At 36.5% G+C, this 20,908-nt stretch overlaps 1 protein-coding gene across 2 annotated transcripts in view; it reads left to right on the top strand.

The window, feature by feature from the left end:
* LOC115232490 overlaps nt 1-20,908 on the top strand; it is a 59,132-nt gene that overhangs the window by 17,399 nt on the left and 20,825 nt on the right. For both annotated transcript variants that reach the window (XM_029802391.2, XM_029802392.2), the window contains exons 5-9: nt 3,859-3,984; nt 5,186-5,263; nt 13,577-13,708; nt 15,025-15,254; nt 16,586-16,778. In XM_029802391.2, coding sequence (XP_029658251.1) covers nt 3,859-3,984; nt 5,186-5,263; nt 13,577-13,708; nt 15,025-15,254; nt 16,586-16,778 — 759 coding nt within the window. The remainder of the gene's footprint in view (nt 1-3,858; nt 3,985-5,185; nt 5,264-13,576; nt 13,709-15,024; nt 15,255-16,585; nt 16,779-20,908) is intronic.

Genomic DNA, 20,908 nt, shown 5'->3' on the forward strand with positions numbered 1-20,908 from the left:
CGTTATGACACCTTACCAGCTATTGTGGATCAGGAGAGCTTAATAGAGTATATAACAGATGAAGAACCAGGCATTACAGACGAGCGCCCGACGTAGCAGAGTAATATATGTAATTGTAAAATTGTAAACTGTAAAATTGTAGTTTAAATGAAACTGCAAGTTTTGGGGGGCTCGTAAGCCGTTCCATCTAATCCATTATAAATATCCATTTCAATTCATAATTTTCGATTTTTTTACTTTATGTACCCCACGTCCTGTTTGTAATGTCCCCTCTTAATTCGGGCCTTAGTGCCTATAATAAAGATTTCAGTAGCGACACCTGCAAGTCTGACTACGCTTCATTGATAAGGGGCAACAACCCTGAAACGTCGTCTGTAGCTGCCTGACTGGCAGGATGAAGCGGCTGACCTCCCTTGTTCGAAGGTTTATAATGGACGCAGTTTGTGTGTCAAATAGCTAGCTTAAGGCGATGGCCTCATGGAGCTAATCAGCGCCAGCTTTAGTCTTATATTTATAAGACTGCCATATTAGTATGGCGATAACTATTAATTTCCAGTAACGCTGCCGTAATCTCTTTTAGAGAGACTTAGTAATTTTAATATTTCTATTAATGTATATATGTTTACATATAAAAAGGTCCGAATTACACACAATGGAAATTATATCAGGAATTAAAGGGGTTGAATAAGAGTTTTATGTGTCCAACAGCTGTTTTGGGGGCTTGGTAATCCAGAATAATGATTGTAAATTGATTCCATTATCGGATAATACCAGCCTCCGTCTTCTAGGAAGAATTCTACATTTGAGGTGTTGACAGAATGGAGTTTAAAGATGGCATAATTTTGTGGAGAACTAAGTGTATTAGAAAGGGAAGTTGTGGGGTATTTAGACAAAGATTAGTGGGAGAAGGAAATACATTTCAGGGTTAGGATTAATGATGAGGTGGAAAGTGAGAGGAAGAAGGAAGGTTGTTTTTGGTAGTATGTGAATGGTGACGTTTGTGTTTATTTGTATGAGAGCTATAGCGTTAAAGGTTGAGATAGTGAAAATGGGGATGGCTATTATTTGAAAGTTGACTGGTTCAGTGGTTGAGGGAGATTAGTAAGGTGTGTAAAGAGGAATGAGAGATGGAGGGGGGATAGAGTGGGGATGAGATGGTGGTCAAAATGTGATTATTTGTGGGACAAAGGAATTGGGTCAGTATTGAAGGTGAGGTGTTATGGTAAAGAGAAGTGTATGAAATTGAATAGAGGGGTGTGAATATGGAAGGGGTAGATGTAGATTGGTTAGTTTTCGAAGGAGTGAAGTACTGTCAAGTAGATTTTTTTTAAACTGGGGAGAGAGGAGAGGTTAAGAGTGAAGTGGGAAGGAGTTGATTTGAAGAATTTGGAAGCAATTGGAAAAGTGTGTAGGAGAAAGACTAAGAGGGGGAGAAGTAGTATTTTTTAAGTAGTAGGCTGTTAGGATGACTTTGTCTTAATTTAAGTTTTTTTGGATATGGAAACTTATCATGGGATTACATAGAAATAGCAAAGTGCGTGAAAGATGAGTAGTAGTACTTGTGTTTACAAGAATAAATGACATCTGAGAATCTATTAAGTAATGAGGAGTTATGAAGGCGAAGAATGGTTAATGATTCTTTTAGACATAAATTTCACTTGCCGATGTTTGCATTGTAAAAGGGAACTTTTACTATGGACCAGGATAGGGCGTATGGACCAGGATAGGGCGTATGGAATATTTTGAGATTTAAAGTTGTGTACATACGTTGCTAAGGAGGTTGATAAATTAGAATTTGGATTGGAGAAAGAGTTCATGTGTGCACGGTAGCACACATGGACTCGAAATCTACGGTGCCGCCGATATATGTCCTTGTTTGGTGGGAGCATGGTGTTATAACACGGTACTTGTAGATTACATGTTTGCGTAGACAGAAGACTGTAAGAGGGCAAAATTGAGAGACACGACAATTGCAAGCTTTCCTACAAGTTCCATGGTTGGGGTTTACTGCTAGTGAGGTTGAGCTTCGTTTGTTCATTGTTAGTGGGGGAGAACCTGAAAGGTAATCTGTATTTGTATTGGATTGGGAAATGGTATTGCAGCTAGTATTTGTCGTTGCGTGGGTAGGATTGTGGGATGATGGCTTGAGTATGGTATCATTTAATTGAGTGGGATTACAAAGCGTTGTGTTATTGCTACTATGTGGGCTAACTTGGGATGCAGTGTGAGAGTTTAGATGTTCCGAGGACTAGTGTTGGAATTTGTGTTTGTTCGAAGAGACGATTATGGATCGAAAATTAGGTGTGGTGGAGTAGGAGATTTTCACGGATGATTTATTAAATATGGGATAGTATTCATGTTGTGATAGAAAGTTAGATTTCAGGATTTTAAAGAAGAGTTTAGGTAGATATTTAAGTTGGAGAGAGAAAGGTGGTGCGAACCATAAGATTTCCTGCTACATGTCCTTAGAATGTTTAGAGTATATGGCTGAAGTGAGTTGATCAGGAAGGGATGCTTGTAGCTGTTATAGGCTCGGGGTCGCCAGTAGGGCGGCCGAGTGTGATGTGTAAGGGTTTTTTAGAGTTGTTGGATTGGTGTAGAGTGAAAGTAGTGTCCGTAGATTCAGGGTTAGTATTGGGAAAGAGATGTGTTATTTTAGTTTTAAGTTTAGTGTTGGGGGTATGATAGTTTTTTTCGTGGTAGCCGCTTATTTGGTTAAAATTTTCTTCGTTAGCAGATAAGTTAGAGATTCTGATAGCCATGATTGTGATTACGCTACTAAAAGTATTGTTTAATTAGGGGGAGAAGGAATCGGTCAATTAAGTCATGCGCCCATGATTATATCGAAGAAATCTGTAGATGAGTTGCAGGTTCAATTATTATCCTTAAAATGAATCAGAGTTTTCTTTGTAGCTAGGATGATATTGATATCCGATAGGGAGGTGGGAGCATATTTTCGGGTGAAGATTAAGGCTTTATTTAAGAGAATTGGTGATATAGAGGAATAATAATTTGAAATGTCAAAGTGAAGGATATGGTTGTGTTGTTTCTCATGAAGAGAGTGAAACCAAGTGATGACGTCTCCTGTGCAATTTCAGAGCGGAAGCTTGACGTTAACCCTAACTAGGGGTAGAATACGGTCAATAATGCATTTATTAATTCGACCTAAGTTGGATTTAGTGGCGCAAATTAACACAAAAGTCATGGTTCACATATTACCTTAGCCACCCTTCCCTCTTCCTCCCGTCTTCCACTTCAGTCAAAATGACTGAAACAAGTAAAATAATAGAAGAGTATAAGAAAAAGGAATATATATATATGCATGTACACACACACACACACACACACACACACACACACACACACACACGTACAGTATGATATAGTTATCACGGCTGATCTTACCAATCGCGCTAGGAATACAACGGAGTGTTAGGTAGCAATCTGATTATATAACCTTACGCTCATCAGAGTTAGCCGATATGGAAAGGAATGTGGTGACTGCACTCTACTATCGGAGGTGAATGGACACATCTGGTTGCGGTTCCTGTGAAAAAGATGGTGAAACGAAAATGAGCAAGAGATTAGGTTAGGAGTTATGTCAATTGGTTGAATTCGCTGTAAAGCCGGTAAGAGTTATCTTGAAGTGTTTGAGGGAAATGTGTGCATTATTAAGTGTGCTACTCCTGTGGGGATGAAATATATATTTCTTGCCGTAATGCTATGAGATCCCTTTTCTTTGATTTCTTTCGAAGTAATATTCAAGTGATGGCCCTGCAAAGGTACATATATTATGTAAACATATCTGTCGTTTCAGTAAACATATTGATAATATTTAAAGATATTGATTTATTTTAGCTCCATCAATATGCCATATAAACGAAAGTACAATTGAGAATTTTATGAACGACATACTAATTAATTGTACTGGGAGAACAGGAACTCTAACACACCTGAAGAACGGAGATGTGAAATTGTATTTGTGTAAGTAAAATGTATCGATATCTTAAAGTTGACTCTATATTGATAAAGTAGATGAGAGAAAATGCTTAGAACGGGAGAAAATATGGCGTACACCACACATATGCATACAGATACACGCACAAACGCACCCTTTCACATACACATACAGGGGTTGGACTAAAGAATGGAAACACCTAGCATCATAGTATCATAATTTTGAAATATCTATAAAGCAATCAAAAGCTTGTTTATTTTTATGTTTTTTTATTCATTGTTAGTGCTGCTTAAGATGTTTGGCTAAAATTGTTGTTTCATTTCAGATACCATCAGAAAAAGGTAATTAAAATTCATTAAAATGATAGATTCATCGGACTTTCAAAGATGTCAAATGGTGCTTGCATGGTAGGCGCTAGCGTAACGAAAACAGCCGAAATGTTTGAGGTATCAAGAAGTACTATCTCGAAAGTAATGACAGCTTTTGAGAAAGAGGGAAAAACCTCCGCGTCGAAACAAAACTCCGGAAGAAAACCAAAACGTTCAGATAAGGACCGTCGGACTCTTACGCGAATTTTAAGAAAAGATCACAAAAGTACAGCACCCAAAATTACCGCAGAGCTTAATGACCACCTCAAGAACTCGGTTTCCACAAAAACTGTTCGCCGGGAGCTGCAGAAAGCCGGATTTCACGGGTGGGCTGCAATCAGAAAACCACTACTTTCAAAAGCAAACGTTGCAAAGCGTTTAGAGTGGAGTAAAAACCTACAGAATTAGTCCCTAAGGCAGTTGAAGAATGTTATTTTCTTGGACGAATCATCCCTTACCTCATTTCCGACCACCGACCGAGTATACGTGTGGAGACGGCCAAAAGAAGCATTTGATGCAGAGTGCCTTCTTCCAACTGTTAAACATGGAGGAGGATCTGTGATGATTGGGGTGGGGTGCTATATCTTGGAAATCCGCTGGCCCAATGGTTTGCCTTCATGGCAGAATTAATAGTTTCCTTTTAAGCATTTCCCCCCTTTGACAACGCAGACTGCCACTACTTGTCTCCAATTCTAGTTCTTTCTTTCGCTAAAATAAAACACAGATTGTACAATATTTCTTATTTGCTAATGAATATTTTGACTGTTCTGATTTGTTCTTTGATTGTGTTACTATATAACTACGAACACGCACGGCTTAGAAAATCTTGTGTTCTATTTTACTACTTTTTGAATACCAGGTGACCAACCAGTGGAAATGGAAACAACAGCTGATCATCTGAGCACAACCGAAAGTTATAATGTTCCTACAATATCTAGTATGTATTGCTTGTCTTTTACTTAACGTTGATTTCAAATATAGATAGAGTAGAAATACGGATATTAATTTGTCAATACTCTAGGTAAGTGCACGATTTCTTGTTCTGCACCATAAATCAGTAGATATTTATTTTACGGAACAAAAATAGTCTACACGAAACCGGAGTATTGATAAATTCACTCCACTGTTTATGTGTTTCCTGCAAGCCTCGACTTGCAGCAATTTAGGTGGAATAATAACGGCATATATATATCAAAGGTCTAGGAGACATCTGTGAAAGCCGATGTCGCTGTCCCTTCATTCACAGCCAGTAATTAAAAATAAATAAATAAATAATATAAAAAGTATCTACTAACGTGACCTATCAATATACATTCAGGAAATATATTATTGCTCATTTTGATGCGGAAATCTTCTTGAAATTGCTTAATTTCGTTAAAAAATCTATAATTAATTAGATATCTGATTGAAGTTGTAGAAAAATTACAATTAGCGTTAGTTACGATATAATAAACACCAAAAAAAAACTTGTCATTTTGATTTCTTCTCTCTGGGTCGATAAAATAAGTACCAGTTGAACAGTGGGGTCGATGTAATCGACTTACTCCTTTCCCGAGACTGCTGGCCTTGAGCTAAATTTTGAAATCAGTATTATAGAGCGGAATTGGTGACATGTCGAGTTATGTTTTTTTTTAAAACTAAGTCAACATAATCTACACATGAGTATAATAACAATGTGCTTTTCCCCACAACGCCAACAACAAAAACGATAACAGTAACAACAATATAAAATGAATATAAAAAACGTATTTTCACGGATCACGTTAGAAAATAAAATTCCTATATGTTTCTGTAAAGAGAGAATTAAAAAAAACAACAACCCAAAAAGAACAATTACAATATAGATCAATTGTCTAGTAGAAAAAGGAAAAATGACATGTTTGAGCGACAATTGACATATATCGATGTGTGTGTGGGAGTGTTCATATATATATATATATATATTATATATATATATATAAAACAAACGATGGATAGGTGTTAATTCGTTTGTTATTTATTTATTTATGATTCACCTCTCTCGGAACCTGCTCCTTGCGTGTTCCGAATTATATTATGGACCATATGTGTAATACAACGTTCATTTCTGGATTAACATAAGGGCTAGTAATGTACTCAGTAGGATTCAATTAATTGTATAAATAATTTGAATATATTTCTGTCTGTACTTCGGTATCAACGTTTGTATTCGTCTATAGTCGCTGTGCATGCATTTTAATTTTGACCTGACCTGGTGGTTTACCATTTAAGTGCCAGATTCATAAAAAAAGAACTATAAAACGCTAAATTGAAATAATAACAAATCGATAATCTTGTATAAAAGCATTCGACTTGTTATGACAGGAAAGACGTTAAGATGACCTAAGAGATACTTACGTATGTATGTATACACACACACACACACACACACACATATATATATATACGTATATATATATATATATATATATATATATATATATATATATATATATATATATACATATATATATTTATACACATATATATGTACATGCACTCACACACACATACATGCACTTACACTCAGAAATACAATATAACATACGCGTGTACGCAGATGGGCATATAAATAACAGATGCTATAAATACGGATGTTTGTTTGTAAACGTCACAAATTAAGAAGAGCATCATTCACAATCAGAATCTTTTGCGCTCGTCGAAAACTGAGAGCAACTCTATATAACATTCTCTTTAAATACACACTGAAAACAGATCGACACATATAAAGCTGAAGAGATTCATGAATATATCCAAATACAAAACACAATCGCAGATATGAGAGGTAACATAGTGGTTGCAATTTTAATGCTATATTTGAGAATTGAAGGTAAGAATATAGAAATGTTATAAATACACACACGCGCGCACACACACACACACACACACACACACACACACACACACACACACATGCACACACACACGCACACACGCAAACATATCTGCATGAAATTAGATATTAAATACTTTTGTTTTCAAAATATTAACGTTCATTAACCATATATGTAGATGTTATGTGAAAGAGAATATATATATATATATATATATATATATATATAAAGAGGAGAATGTGTGTGTGTCTGTCTGTGTGTTTCTCTAAAACTTGAGAAATACACAACCAATTTCATTCAAATTTTATACATGCCTTACTTAGGGTCCATGTAGTGTCATAGGCCAAACCTTTTTAAAACTCCTTGCCTAGTGCGAGCCAACAGCAATATCATATCTTCTCCATTATTTCAGTATTACGCGTCAAAAGTGAAACAATAACATCTCTCTATTACAGGCATACATACATACATACATACATACATACATACATACATACATACATACATGCATGCATACATACATACATACATACATACATACATACATACATACATACATACATACATACATACATACATACATGCATGCATATATACATACATATATATATGTATATACATATATTTTTTAATAATATATTATCATTATTAATATAAGGAAATCAATATCAAACTCTTCATAAAGATATACCCGTGTGAAAGACTTTATTGTATTAAAAATATATATAAATAAATAAATATAACAATATAAATATAATGTATAAGATAAATTTGATAGTTTAAAAGTCTTGAATTAATTTTTTAAGCAACTTACGATCGTTTCGCAAAAGAGTTGTCACTATAATGAAATCCTATATTGATAAGCATTTATAGACAAACCTTCTGTTCTTCAGAGATATAAAACATGAATATTCTATAATATATCGAATGATAGTTTTTTAAAAATTTGAAGTAAAATTGTAAAATGGTGTTTGTAAAATGGTGTTTGTAAAATAGTGTTTGTTTGAAATGTAAAATAAAAATTAAAAATGACTACTTTCGATGAGAGTCTTCAAATCCATATATATTTCCTCGGTTACTCTACTGCAACAATACACAATATTCATACACAAAATCCGTCATATTATCTTGAATTCCATACATGTATATATATACATGTATACATATAGAAGTATATGTATACATGTATATGTATAGCTGTATATGTATAGATGTATATGTATAGATGTATCTCTATAGATATAGATGTGTAAGTATAGATGTATATGTGTAGATGTATATATATATATATATATATATATATATATAGATGTACATGTAATATGTACACATATATATATATACATATATACATGCATACTTATATATATACCCATACACACACATAGACACATACACACACACATATACATACGTGCAGGTGTGGCTGTGTGGGAACAAACTTGGTTCCAAAACACATTGTCCTGGGTTCAGTTCCACTGTGTGGTGACTTGGCATGTGTCTTCTGCTATAGCCTCAGACCAACCAAAGCCTTGTCAGTGGATTTTTTAGACAGAAATTAATCGTATATATATGTATGTATATATGTAAGTCTACGTGTGTGTCTTTGTTTCTGTGTTTCTCCCTCATCACTGCTTCACAACTGCTATTCGTTTATTTACACCCCCATAACTTACTGGTTTCACATGGAGAAACTGATTGAATAAGTACCAGGCTTATCAAAATAAAAAAAAAGCACGAGGCAGTGTCTCATATTTTTGTTTGCCCACTCAATTGTATCTATCAATCAATTTTGTGTGTGTGTATATATATATATCTATATATATATATATCACAGTGACCGACCAGGCTATCAGATGTTGCTACATATCGCTGGTCACAATGCGCCGCTTCGCATTGTTTTAGCCTTCAAATTACGCAACCCCGCTGGCTAAGATGGCAGGCAAACAGAAGAAAGAGTGAGAGAAAGTTGTGGCGAAAGAGTACAGAAGGGATCGCCACCACCCACTGCCGGAGCCTCGTAGAGCTTTAGGTGTTTTCGCTCAATAAACACACACACACAACACCAGGTCTGGGAATCGAAACCGCGATCTTACGACGGCGAGTCCGCTGCCCTAACCACTGGGCCATTGCGCCTCCACACACACACACACACACATATATATATATATATATACACGCACATATACTACACACACACACACACACACACACACACACGCACATACACACACACACACACACACACACACACACACACAACACACACACACACACACACACACACACACACACATATATATATATATACATGTATGTATATGTGCATATTAATATATATTATATCAAAGTTAATGTCTTTATGTGTGTTTGTGTGTTACTTATACATTTGAAAACTGCTGCACTGAACCTATTGAAATTTGGATCACAAAATCACAACCTAGACAGAAGGGTAATGTTGTGTGTTTCATACAATTTCATGGACAAAAATGACTGAATGGATCCTTATGATATTTGGAACTTAGATTCAATGCATAAGGGCGAGTATAATGCAATATGTTTGGTTTGAATTTCAGATGGCTTCAAGCGGGCAGAACCCCAATGAAAATTCAAATTTTCCGATGTTGATGAAATTTTAACCATGGGTAATTGACACACATCAAGAAGTATTCTCAAAGTTTCCACTTCTCATAAGGATTCTAAGACCCCCTAATGGGGGCCTTAACTCCCAAATTTTAGACATTTCTTTTATGATTCAAAACTAGGTCAAAAGTACTGAATGGATCTTTACGAAATTTGGGAATTATATTCTATGCGTAAAGGCCATAACTCCCATGACAATTCATATATTTTTGCTGTTGATGAAATTTTAACCATAGATATTAGATACGAATGAAGTAATAATTATTATAATTTCATCATCTTAGAAGTTAGAAAGACCCTTTCACGGGGACTTAACACCCACAATTTAGTCATTTTATCTAAGCAAAGACGAATACAGTTGTACTCTTGGAAGCTGTAGGGTCGCCCGAGCATAAAAATGAGCATTATTTGCAATTCAATGGTACAACAGAGTAAGAGTTTGCTTTGAGATATACTTTGATTGTGATTTCTGCAATGTGCTGCATAAATTGTCAAGTAAATGCGAGGCATCTTTGCCTCCACTGATTCAATTGCAAAGTGTTGAGTAATGTTATTTGGTTGTAGACATCCCTTCAGTCATTTTATTATAACTGCGTTACACATAGTCCCCAGATGGTAACATTGATTTCAAGGCCTTCCCGGATGAGTGACTGGTTATTCAAAGACATTTATAAATTGTAAATTTATTCTGTCCAGTTACATATCAGTATAGTGGTCATTTGCAAACTCCAGAGGTGACACTTTCATTTCTCCTTAGCCCTCACGTCACACAGTTGTTAATGTCGATTTCAGTTGCGTGACGCCCTTCCAATTGCTATAGATCCATAATGCATCTTACGGTTGCGCCTGTCACCTGTATAGTGAGGAATCCTACATTGGGAGTGATAACGACTAGGGTACGGTAGCTGACTGCTTATTGTGATCATTCGTCTTTTGGTTTCCTGTAGCTTTGCTCTCTTTTACAAACCCAGTGAACATACATATATTTCCTATTTCAAAGAAATTCAAACAATAGATATAAGACCCAAGTTGAAAAGATTCTCAACAATTCAACTTCTCTGGTTGACATTAAGACACTCACCCCCAATAGGGGCCTTAACACCCACATTTTAGAGCCCCATGACCTTCATTTTGCAGGAGAAAATCCTTTTAACAGGTTCTATAAGACCGGAATTTTGGAATCTGCGCATAAAAATCAGTATTATGGGATACATGTGTCATGATTACAATTTTTTAGGGTGTGCAAAGAGGGAAATAACCTTCATCTGCAATTTTGATGAAATTCGAATCAATAGAAGTGACATTTTTGTGAATTTTCTATCCCAAACCCAATCAAAATGCCCGGAGCTTGATACGCCAATTGAATGCCAGCCAGCTGTATGTGATTGGTCGGAGATTTGGACAGTACTCGCGTGTATGTGCGCACGCACGCAGCTGTATTTGCATGCACTAGCATTATGACCCGGCGTTGTCGGGTCATAGTGCTAGTACACACACACACACACACACATATATATGTTATGTATGTATATAAAATATAAATTAAAGATAAACACTATTATGCAACTCAAACAGTGATAGACTTAAACCAAAGCATAAATAACAAATAATATATATATTTATAAAACATATAACTAGATCTCAAAAAGTATAAAAACGAATGATCAATTTTGGTAAAAAGTATTGATCATTCATTTTTATACTTTTTGAGATCTAGTTATATGTTTTATAAAAATATATATTATTTGCGTTTCATGTTTTGGTTTATGTCAAAAGTATTTGCGAACAGGAAGCCGAGTGAATGGCATAAAGAGTGCCGTAAGGCTCTCTTGCTATATCAGCGCTCGGGCAACGCCAACCTTCCACACGGATTTTATATAGTGGGTTGGTAGAGTCTGAATACGACGATGGCCCAAGGGCGACTCTAGGGTCGAGTTTATTCAACTGGACAACCTGATTCACCGTACATTCGGGTTGGGAACGTTGGACAACTTCCAAATGTCCTTCACCTAGCAATGCTACAGAGATGCCTTGCCCGCTTGGGATAAGCTCGCAAGACACGGTAAACGTCGGTCGCCGACCTGTCCAAGATGAGGGGTGGCGGACAGGGAAACCGTCCCTCATGCTATTGTTCAGTGTCCGGAGATATCTGAAATGTGGGCTTATGCTGAACACCTGTTGTCCGGCGAAGGAAGAGTACAGCTGTCGACTGAGTCAATTATAAAAATTGACCCACCGGTAGTTTTAACGAACGAAGCTAAGAATTGCTTTCTCACAGTTGTAGCAACAGCGAAAGAGTCAGTATGGAAGACTAGGATAAAAGGAATTAAGACAGTCAACTTTATCTCTGGTCACAATTTACGATCATTATTTTCTTTTCATCTGAAAAGGACGGTGTGGCTGGAGAAAAGATGTCTGTCAGAGTGTACGTTCCAAAAGAGATGGAAGCATGTTGCACGAGTGCTGTGCGTGCAAGGAACCGTGTGAATAGACGGAATAAAAAAAGAACAAAAAAGTTACCAGCGATAGATCGGGGCTTGTGGGGTCGGAGCGTGGCCTGGTCGTCGCTTCATTTGTGTTGTCGCTGTATTGTTAATTTTATTCGATTGTCTATATATCATACCGCAATACTGATCCCATCAGTTGTTCTGTCCATTTCTATGTTTAGACCTCGGTGAGCAATAAAGAGATTGGTATTTCGTCTGCCGCTACGTCCTGACTTCAAATTCCGCCGAGGTCGACTTTGCCTTTCATCCTTTCGGGGTCGATTAAATAAATACCAGTCACGCACTGGGGTCGATTTCATCGACTTAATCCATCTGTCTGTCCTTGCTTGTCCCCTCTGTGTGTAGCCCCTTGTGGGCAGGCAGTAAAGAAATAACAAATTGACAAACCTAGATCAGTTCAATTATGTGGAAGAGAAATTTGAAAGTGTAAAGACTTTTCACTGGTGTTTGTTGCAGAGAAAAATTCTAGCTTTAAGACAAAAGGATGTTAAAACGCCATTTAGCAAGCTCCGAGCGCTCCCTATTGGACTAGTGGATGCATTTCGATCTCGTTAGTTCTGCTCAGCACCAGATCTCAAGAGAGACAGCTCTGAGACGGAAAGACACCTTTGCTTCCTTTATCGTAAATCAGTCATAATTATTGACCAACTAGCTTAAAAGCCTCACTCCTTGCGGACTTTCAAGCTGACTCCCGCTAAGAGCTAACTGGGCCGCAGGCCCAAAACTGAACAGCGAAATAATAATAAAGCATTTATTGGTATCCTACCGTCTCAGATTTATATCACAGAGTATCGCATTTGGAAAATTTTGTATCAATGTAACATTTGGAGATCATTGTAAAGCAGTAGGATAAACAATATTCTTGATTCTACCATTTGGTGTGACCATGAAGAGATTGTTGCCATTTCCAACTCTGGAACAACCAATATAGATCTGATCATGGGAAAGCACCGCTGCATGAGGTGAAGTCCAAAAATTTTCAGTTATTGAATTTTCAGTCTCTTGGAATTCTTGGAATAAACACATTTTCTCCTTCTCCTTGTCCGCTGAGGATTGTTGCTTCCAAATGATGTGGATGCATTTGCCTGACAATCAGCCTTGTTCCATATATATATACGTTTGTATGTATGTAAGTATGTATGTATGTGTGTGTGTGCGTGTGTGTGTGTGTATGTGTGAGAGAGATGGAGAGAGAGAGAGAGAGAGAGAGTATACATGGGTACATGCCTATATATTTTATTTTTGCAGCAAAATGCCCACAACTTGAAAATTCTATTCTGTCGATGGAGTTGGAGTCTTGTAAAAGTCTATATTACCAAACTGACAACGTGGGAAATCTCAAATGTGACGGAGATAGATTTGATAAAGAATATTTAAAAAGTAAGTTAGCTTTTATTACCATTTATTTTTTGTCATTCGCTTGGCTATATTTCAATTATACAGTGTTGACCAACTTCGAGATGTATATAACTCTGAATAAGGCAAACACATTGTTTCAAATGAGAAAATTTAAGATCAGAACTGAAAGGCACTCCATCGAACTGGAAGAGTGTTATTTAGTACGATTTCCAGACACGAAATAATGACCCCCCTAAGCCAGTTGGTATTCCATGAATTTACCAATAATGATTCGTCTTTTTAAAATTGATCTAAACAATGTTACTTTTTTATTACAAAGATAAATACAGATATATCCAATATCATCCCTCATAAATTCTGGATTTATTAAAATTATCTCCGCCGGAAGAGGATGTTTTATAATAATCAAATAGCAATTATGGACAGTTTCACTTTGAAAGGGAAGACAATCTAAACAGTGAAGAATTCTCCAGTGTTGACATCAGTAAGGAAAAGGTCTGGCTTATAATCTGAAAATAAGTGGAAAGATGATGTATGTTTCTGGCTCAGTAGCCTTCGTCGGCACGACAGTTGTCTAACCTTATTCCCAGAAGCTAAGGAGCTTAGACTTACGCGATTTACATAATTTTTATGCTAGACGATTACAAATATTAAGTGAGATGTAGGCAACTTGCCGGCAGAAACTTTAGTACGCCGGGAAAATTGCTTCGCGGCATTCTGACTGTCTTTACGTTCTGAGTTCAAATTCCGCCGAGGTCGACTTTGCCTTATCCTTTTAGAGTCGATAAAATAGGTACCAATTGAACATTGGGGTCGATTTAAAAGACTATCTCCTTCTCAGAATTGCTGACCTTGTGCCAAAATTTGAAACTAATATTAATTGAGATGAGGGGCGGCGAGCTGACAGGATAGTTTGAACGGCGGGCGAAACGCTTAGCAGCATTTCGTCCGTCTGCACGTTCTGATTTCAAATTCCACCGATTCGATAAAATAAGTACCAGTTGAGTACTGGAGTCAATGTAACCGACTTAGTCCCTTGACGGAAAGAATACAAAATTAAAACTATGCTTAAAAATGACACTGGAAAATGACATAGATTTAAGAATAACTAATTCGAAGCAAATATGTAATAGTTGAAATAATTATGTAAATTTGTGTAGAGTATAATTTTACTGGAGTGAAAATGTAATATAGTGAAGTTATGTATTGGTTTAACATTCTGGCACAAAGCCAGCAATATAGCGGAGGGTCTAAGTCAATGAAAAAATTTACATTACTAGTACTTTTGATTTTTTTAACAATAATAATCTGGATTATTCTTTCCTTTTTCTTCGAAGTTCAAATTAAAAATTGTTCACAATCAACTGCTCCCAAACCTTCCAGAGAATGTAACTCCAGTTATGATTCAGATAAAGCAACAGAATGGACAACAGACGAGGAGGGCCCAGGAGCTTGGATTAAATTCTATTTCGATGCTGTCTACTCAATATCTAGAATATCATTGTATCAAAGGAGTGGCTGTTGGGAGCAGATAGAAAATATAACCGTTAAAACTGACAACGTACAAGTAGGTTTTCTTTTCTATTTCTTTTTATAATTCGCAACACGAAAACAGCAGTTAGATATGCATATATACAAACATTCAAACATACATACATACATACATACATACATACATACATACATACATACATACATACATACATACATACATACATACATACATACATATATACATACACACACACATATGGTAAATGAAAGACGGAAGATGGAATATACAAGAAATTTTATTAATCACGACAATTGTTTCAACACATCTAGCATCGGTCCCTCACAGGTGGGACGCTTAACAACTGATTCAGGAGCATCCGGCGGTGCCGATGTGTCTCATCGGGTGATAAATAGATATAACTCGTTAAAATAACAGTTCCGCAATTTATCTTCTCATTTCATAGAAAGAAAAGCCAGCAAAACAAAGGATATATCTTCAGTTATTTACAGGGTCAAAAATAAAATAACAGATTCAAAAAAGAAATAAACACGCAATACAGAAAGAAAAGTATTAAAAATAACCGTTAACAGATATGGATGTATAAATGCCCTCGCGCAAGCTGCATGGCGCGTGTATACTGGGTCATGCAAGCATCCACGAAAATGTAAGCATACGCACACGTGTGGTTTGGTGCACACACATTCGTATAGCAAATATCTAGCTTGGTGTTTATAAGAGTGGGGAGGTTACGACTAAAATTAATTCATCTATACCCTAAAGTAAATTGTGTGTGTGTATACTCGTGTATATATATATATATACATATATATATATATATATATAAACTTCTATGCTGAAGTAGAGACATGTTTTTATCTATCTCCTTACTTCTTGGAGATTTTTAGGTCTAATTATACTAATGTGTCCATCTGTTCTAATTTAATTAAATTCTATGTCTTTGTGCAGCTGAAGATTGCTCTACATTTAACTAAGAACACAATATAATGTAACCAGTATACATGAAATATAAAGCTGTTGAAGATTAAATTCTGTATATTCTACACCTCAAAGGGCCATTTTCATAAATGATCAATACCTCTTGTTTAAAGAAAACATATAAGCTTTATTGGATTCATGTTATAGTGACGAAAACAAATTTACCTTCCTTCGCCTTCACTGATCTGCAACATCTACATGTATTCAGCCGATAAAACCTTACTTTATACAAAATTCTTTGTGTTGTACTTATGGGACATAATACAAAAGAAAGCCATCCAACGGACTGGCAACAGTCCATTAACTGACACATAAGATGTAATATTTAGTGTGCTGTATACTTTCTCTCCCATTTCTATTGTCACAATTGCCTGTGTTTCTTAAATGTATCTTATTTTTCTCCTCAGGTCAGATTTAAATTGACAAAAAACAACATGACCGATTACCTAGACACCAATGTATACAATGACATTTTAAAATTACCGCCTAATGTATTGAGTAATTACGTGGAAATACAAGTGAACAGCGTGTATTCTAAATGTGAAGGTCGATTAGCAAAAGAAAATGTTGGTTTGAGAGAAATATCGTTTCTTGGATTCGGTAAGAATAGACAGTTGTTTATGTTAATGTAGTTTTATATATCTAATTAATGTGTTAATTACTCATTATTTTCTTTCAGATCTCATTTGTGCTTACGTTTATTACAAATTAATAAAAAAATGAAAAATGGAAATATACATGTTCCTTAATCAAAAGCAAGATGAGTGCGTTGAAAAAATTAATTAAATTTCCAATTGTGGGTAATCGAAAGTCAGATGCGTGCTTCAAGTCCTGTGATGAGCCATACATCTCTTTTCCGTCCGAGAGTGGTTTTGTTCTTATATATATATCTATTTTCTATATATGTAAACATACATCTACCCAACCATATATATATATATATATATATATATATATATAATATATATATATATATAATATAATTTCGTAATAAGATAAAAAACCAAGGCTGTGCAGATTTTAGAATATTTATAGATAGAATGTCTTACAGCTGTTTCCAGGATATTTATTATATCCCTTCATATATATATATATATATATATTATATATATATATATATATATTATATATATATATATATATATATATATAGCTTAGAGACCGGTATTCTCTATATAGAATACACTTCGTAGTGCTCAAGAAATTTAAATAAATTAAATAGAAAAATGTATATATGAAATTAATAGTTATCGCCATACTAATATGGCAGTCTTATAAATATAAGACTAAAGCTGTCGCTTATTAGCTCCATGAGGCCATCGCCTTAAGCTAGCTATTTGACACACAAACTGCGTCCATTATAAACCTTCGAACAAGGGAGGTCAGCCGCTTCATCCTGCCAGTCAGACAGCTACAGACGACGTTTCAAGGTTGTTGCCTTTTTTCAGTAGCGACACCTGCAAGTCTGACTACGCTGCATTGATAAGGGCAACAACCCTGAAACGTCGTCTGTAGCTGTCTGCCTGGCAGGATGAAGCGGCTGACCTCCCTTGTTCGAAGGTTTATAATGGACGCAGTTTGTGTGTCAAATAGCTAGCTTAAGGCCTCATGGAGCTAATCAGCGCCAGCTTTAGTCTTATATATATAAGACTGCCATATTAGTATGGCGATAACTATTAATTCCCAGTAACGCTGCCGTAATCTCTTTTAGAGAGACTTAGTAATTTTAATATTTCTATTATTGTAAACAAGTGGATGTATTCCACCGAAACTAGGTAAATAAAGCCTTCGAACTGGGACGATCAGTAGCGACACCTGCTTTTTGAATTTTGGTGTAGGATATTTAGGATTACGTTATTGGTGTGTAGCTGTACTTTTTTGGCGTCGGAAAAATTTTGACTACGTTATTGTAGTGTCGCGGTTCGTGAGATCGAATCCGGTGGTGGAAGTTGTTACGGCGTGGTGAAGTTTTTGAGATTTTTTCTCGAAAATGGAAACCCAGACGTATGCGGGTGCAGCAGGCAAGGGCCTGGTTGCGAACGAATTGCAGTTAGAAGAAGTCATCGTCGAGAGGGAGACGTTGAACAAGTATTTCGACAGCTTGAAGAGGGTGGGTGACTGTGTGAAGGTCACACCACCCGAAGAAGAAGCGGAAGAAGCGGAGAAACGGATTATAACGTACAAAACGTGGAGCGTGACTTCAAAGAAAATAGAAGTGGCACCGATGGAGGAAATTGAATGCTGTCTTAAAGGAATAGAAGGAGAGTCTACCTACTACAACAGAGGTAGAAAGTTCGCAACGGTGGTCGTTCACTTTAAAAGTGAAGACGAGGCGAAGAAGAACGCAACGAAAATTTTAAAAACAGAAAAATGGGTGTGTTTACCAAGCTACTGCGGGAAAAGGGCAGTAAGAATAAGAATAAGTAAGATTTCGCCGGAACTAAATATGGAAAGGATTTTAGCAGCAGTGGTGTTTAACTGCAAAGAAAACGTGGAAATATTGAAAGTCGAAAAATCAAAAGATGTAAAGTGGTGGGGTTATGCAGTGCAGGCGTTGGTCCACATTACAGTGCCTGACCTGTATAACATCCCGGAGGAGTTGGTGTTCCCCGACGAGACACGTCTCAGAGTCGTGGGGGAGAGGAGACCCCCAGGGTGTTACAAATGCAAAATAAGAGGCCACATGAAGGATGTGTGTCCGCTGGGAGAAGTGCGGGAGAAAACGATAGCACTGGAGACTTTAACGAATGAGTTGCAAGATGAGTGTGTGGAGGAGGAAATCGTCACTACAGATAATGTGGAAAGTGGTGAAGAGTTGGAGAAAGAAAATAGAAAAAGAACGCGGGTGGAATCACCACCTAAAGAACAAAAAAAGAAGAAGAAAAAAGCGAAAAACAAGATTACTGACGAGAAGGAAAACCGAACGGGAGAAGAGGATACAAAAGCAGAAGTGAGTGAACCGGTAAAACTAACAGCAGAGGAAGAATGGGACAGAAGAATGAAAGAGCAGTTGAAAGCTTGTAAGAGAGGAGGAAGACCCAAGGGAAAGAAACACAGAGTGGTAATGTTATACGACAAGGACAAAAATACGGAAAAGATGTTGGCAAGTAGGAAAGGCTTAATTAGAGTAAAGTTGAACCCAGAAATATATGATGACCTGTGGAAGGCGGTAATCGTGGAGAAAGAGACAGTGCAGAAAATGACATATGATTATAGAATATTTGAATGGTTATATGTACGTTATGACACCTTACCAGCTATTGTGGATCAGGAGAGCTTAATAGAGTATATAACAGATGAAGAACCAGGCATTACAGACGAGCGCCCGACGTAGCAGAGTAATATATGTAATTGTAAAATTGTAAACTGTAAAATTGTATTTTAAATGAAACTGCAAGTTTTGGGGGGCTCGTAAGCCGTTCCATCTAATCCATTATAAATATCCATTTCAATTCATAATTTTCGATTTTTTTACTTTATGTACCCCACGTCCTGTTTGTAATGTCCCCTCTTAATTCGGGCCTTAGTGCCTATAATAAAGATTTCAGTAGCGACACCTGCAAGTCTGACTACGCTTCATTGATAAGGGGCAACAACCCTGAAACGTCGTCTGTAGCTGCCTGACTGGCAGGATGAAGCGGCTGACCTCCCTTGTTCGAAGGTTTATAATGGACGCAGTTTGTGTGTCAAATAGCTAGCTTAAGGCGATGGCCTCATGGAGCTAATCAGCGCCAGCTTTAGTCTTATATTTATAAGACTGCCATATTAGTATGGCGATAACTATTAATTTCCAGTAACGCTGCCGTAATCTCTTTTAGAGAGACTTAGTAATTTTAATATTTCTATTAATGTATATATGTTTACATATAAAAAGGTCCGAATTACACACAATGGAAATTATATCAGGAATTAAAGGGGTTGAATAAGAGTTTTATGTGTCCAACAGCTGTTTTGGGGGCTTGGTAATCCAGAATAATGATTGTAAATTGATTCCATTATCGGATAATACCAGCCTCCGTCTTCTAGGAAGAATTCTACATTTGAGGTGTTGACAGAATGGAGTTTAAAGATGGCATAATTTTGTGGAGAACTAAGTGTATTAGAAAGGGAAGTTGTGGGGTATTTAGACAAAGATTAGTGGGAGAAGGAAATACATTTCAGGGTTAGGATTAATGATGAGGTGGAAAGTGAGAGGAAGAAGGAAGGTTGTTTTTGGTAGTATGTGAATGGTGACGTTTGTGTTTATTTGTATGAGAGCTATAGCGTTAAAGGTTGAGATAGTGAAAATGGGGATGGCTATTATTTGAAAGTTGACTGGTTCAGTGGTTGAGGGAGATTAGTAAGGTGTGTAAAGAGGAATGAGAGATGGAGGGGGGATAGAGTGGGGATGAGATGGTGGTCAAAATGTGATTATTTGTGGGACAAAGGAATTGGGTCAGTATTGAAGGTGAGGTGTTATGGTAAAGAGAAGTGTATGAAATTGAATAGAGGGGTGTGAATATGGAAGGGGTAGATGTAGATTGGTTAGTTTTCGAAGGAGTGAAGTACTGTCAAGTAGATTTTTTTTAAACTGGGGAGAGAGGAGAGGTTAAGAGTGAAGTGGGAAGGAGTTGATTTGAAGAATTTGGAAGCAATTGGAAAAGTGTGTAGGAGAAAGACTAAGAGGGGGAGGAGTAGTATTTTTTAAGTAGTAGGCTGTTAGGATGACTTTGTCTTAATTTAAGTTTTTT

The sequence above is a fragment of the Octopus sinensis genome, linkage group LG2, assembly GCF_006345805.1.
Source record: "Octopus sinensis linkage group LG2, ASM634580v1, whole genome shotgun sequence".
NCBI lineage: Eukaryota > Metazoa > Mollusca > Cephalopoda > Octopoda > Octopodidae > Octopus > Octopus sinensis.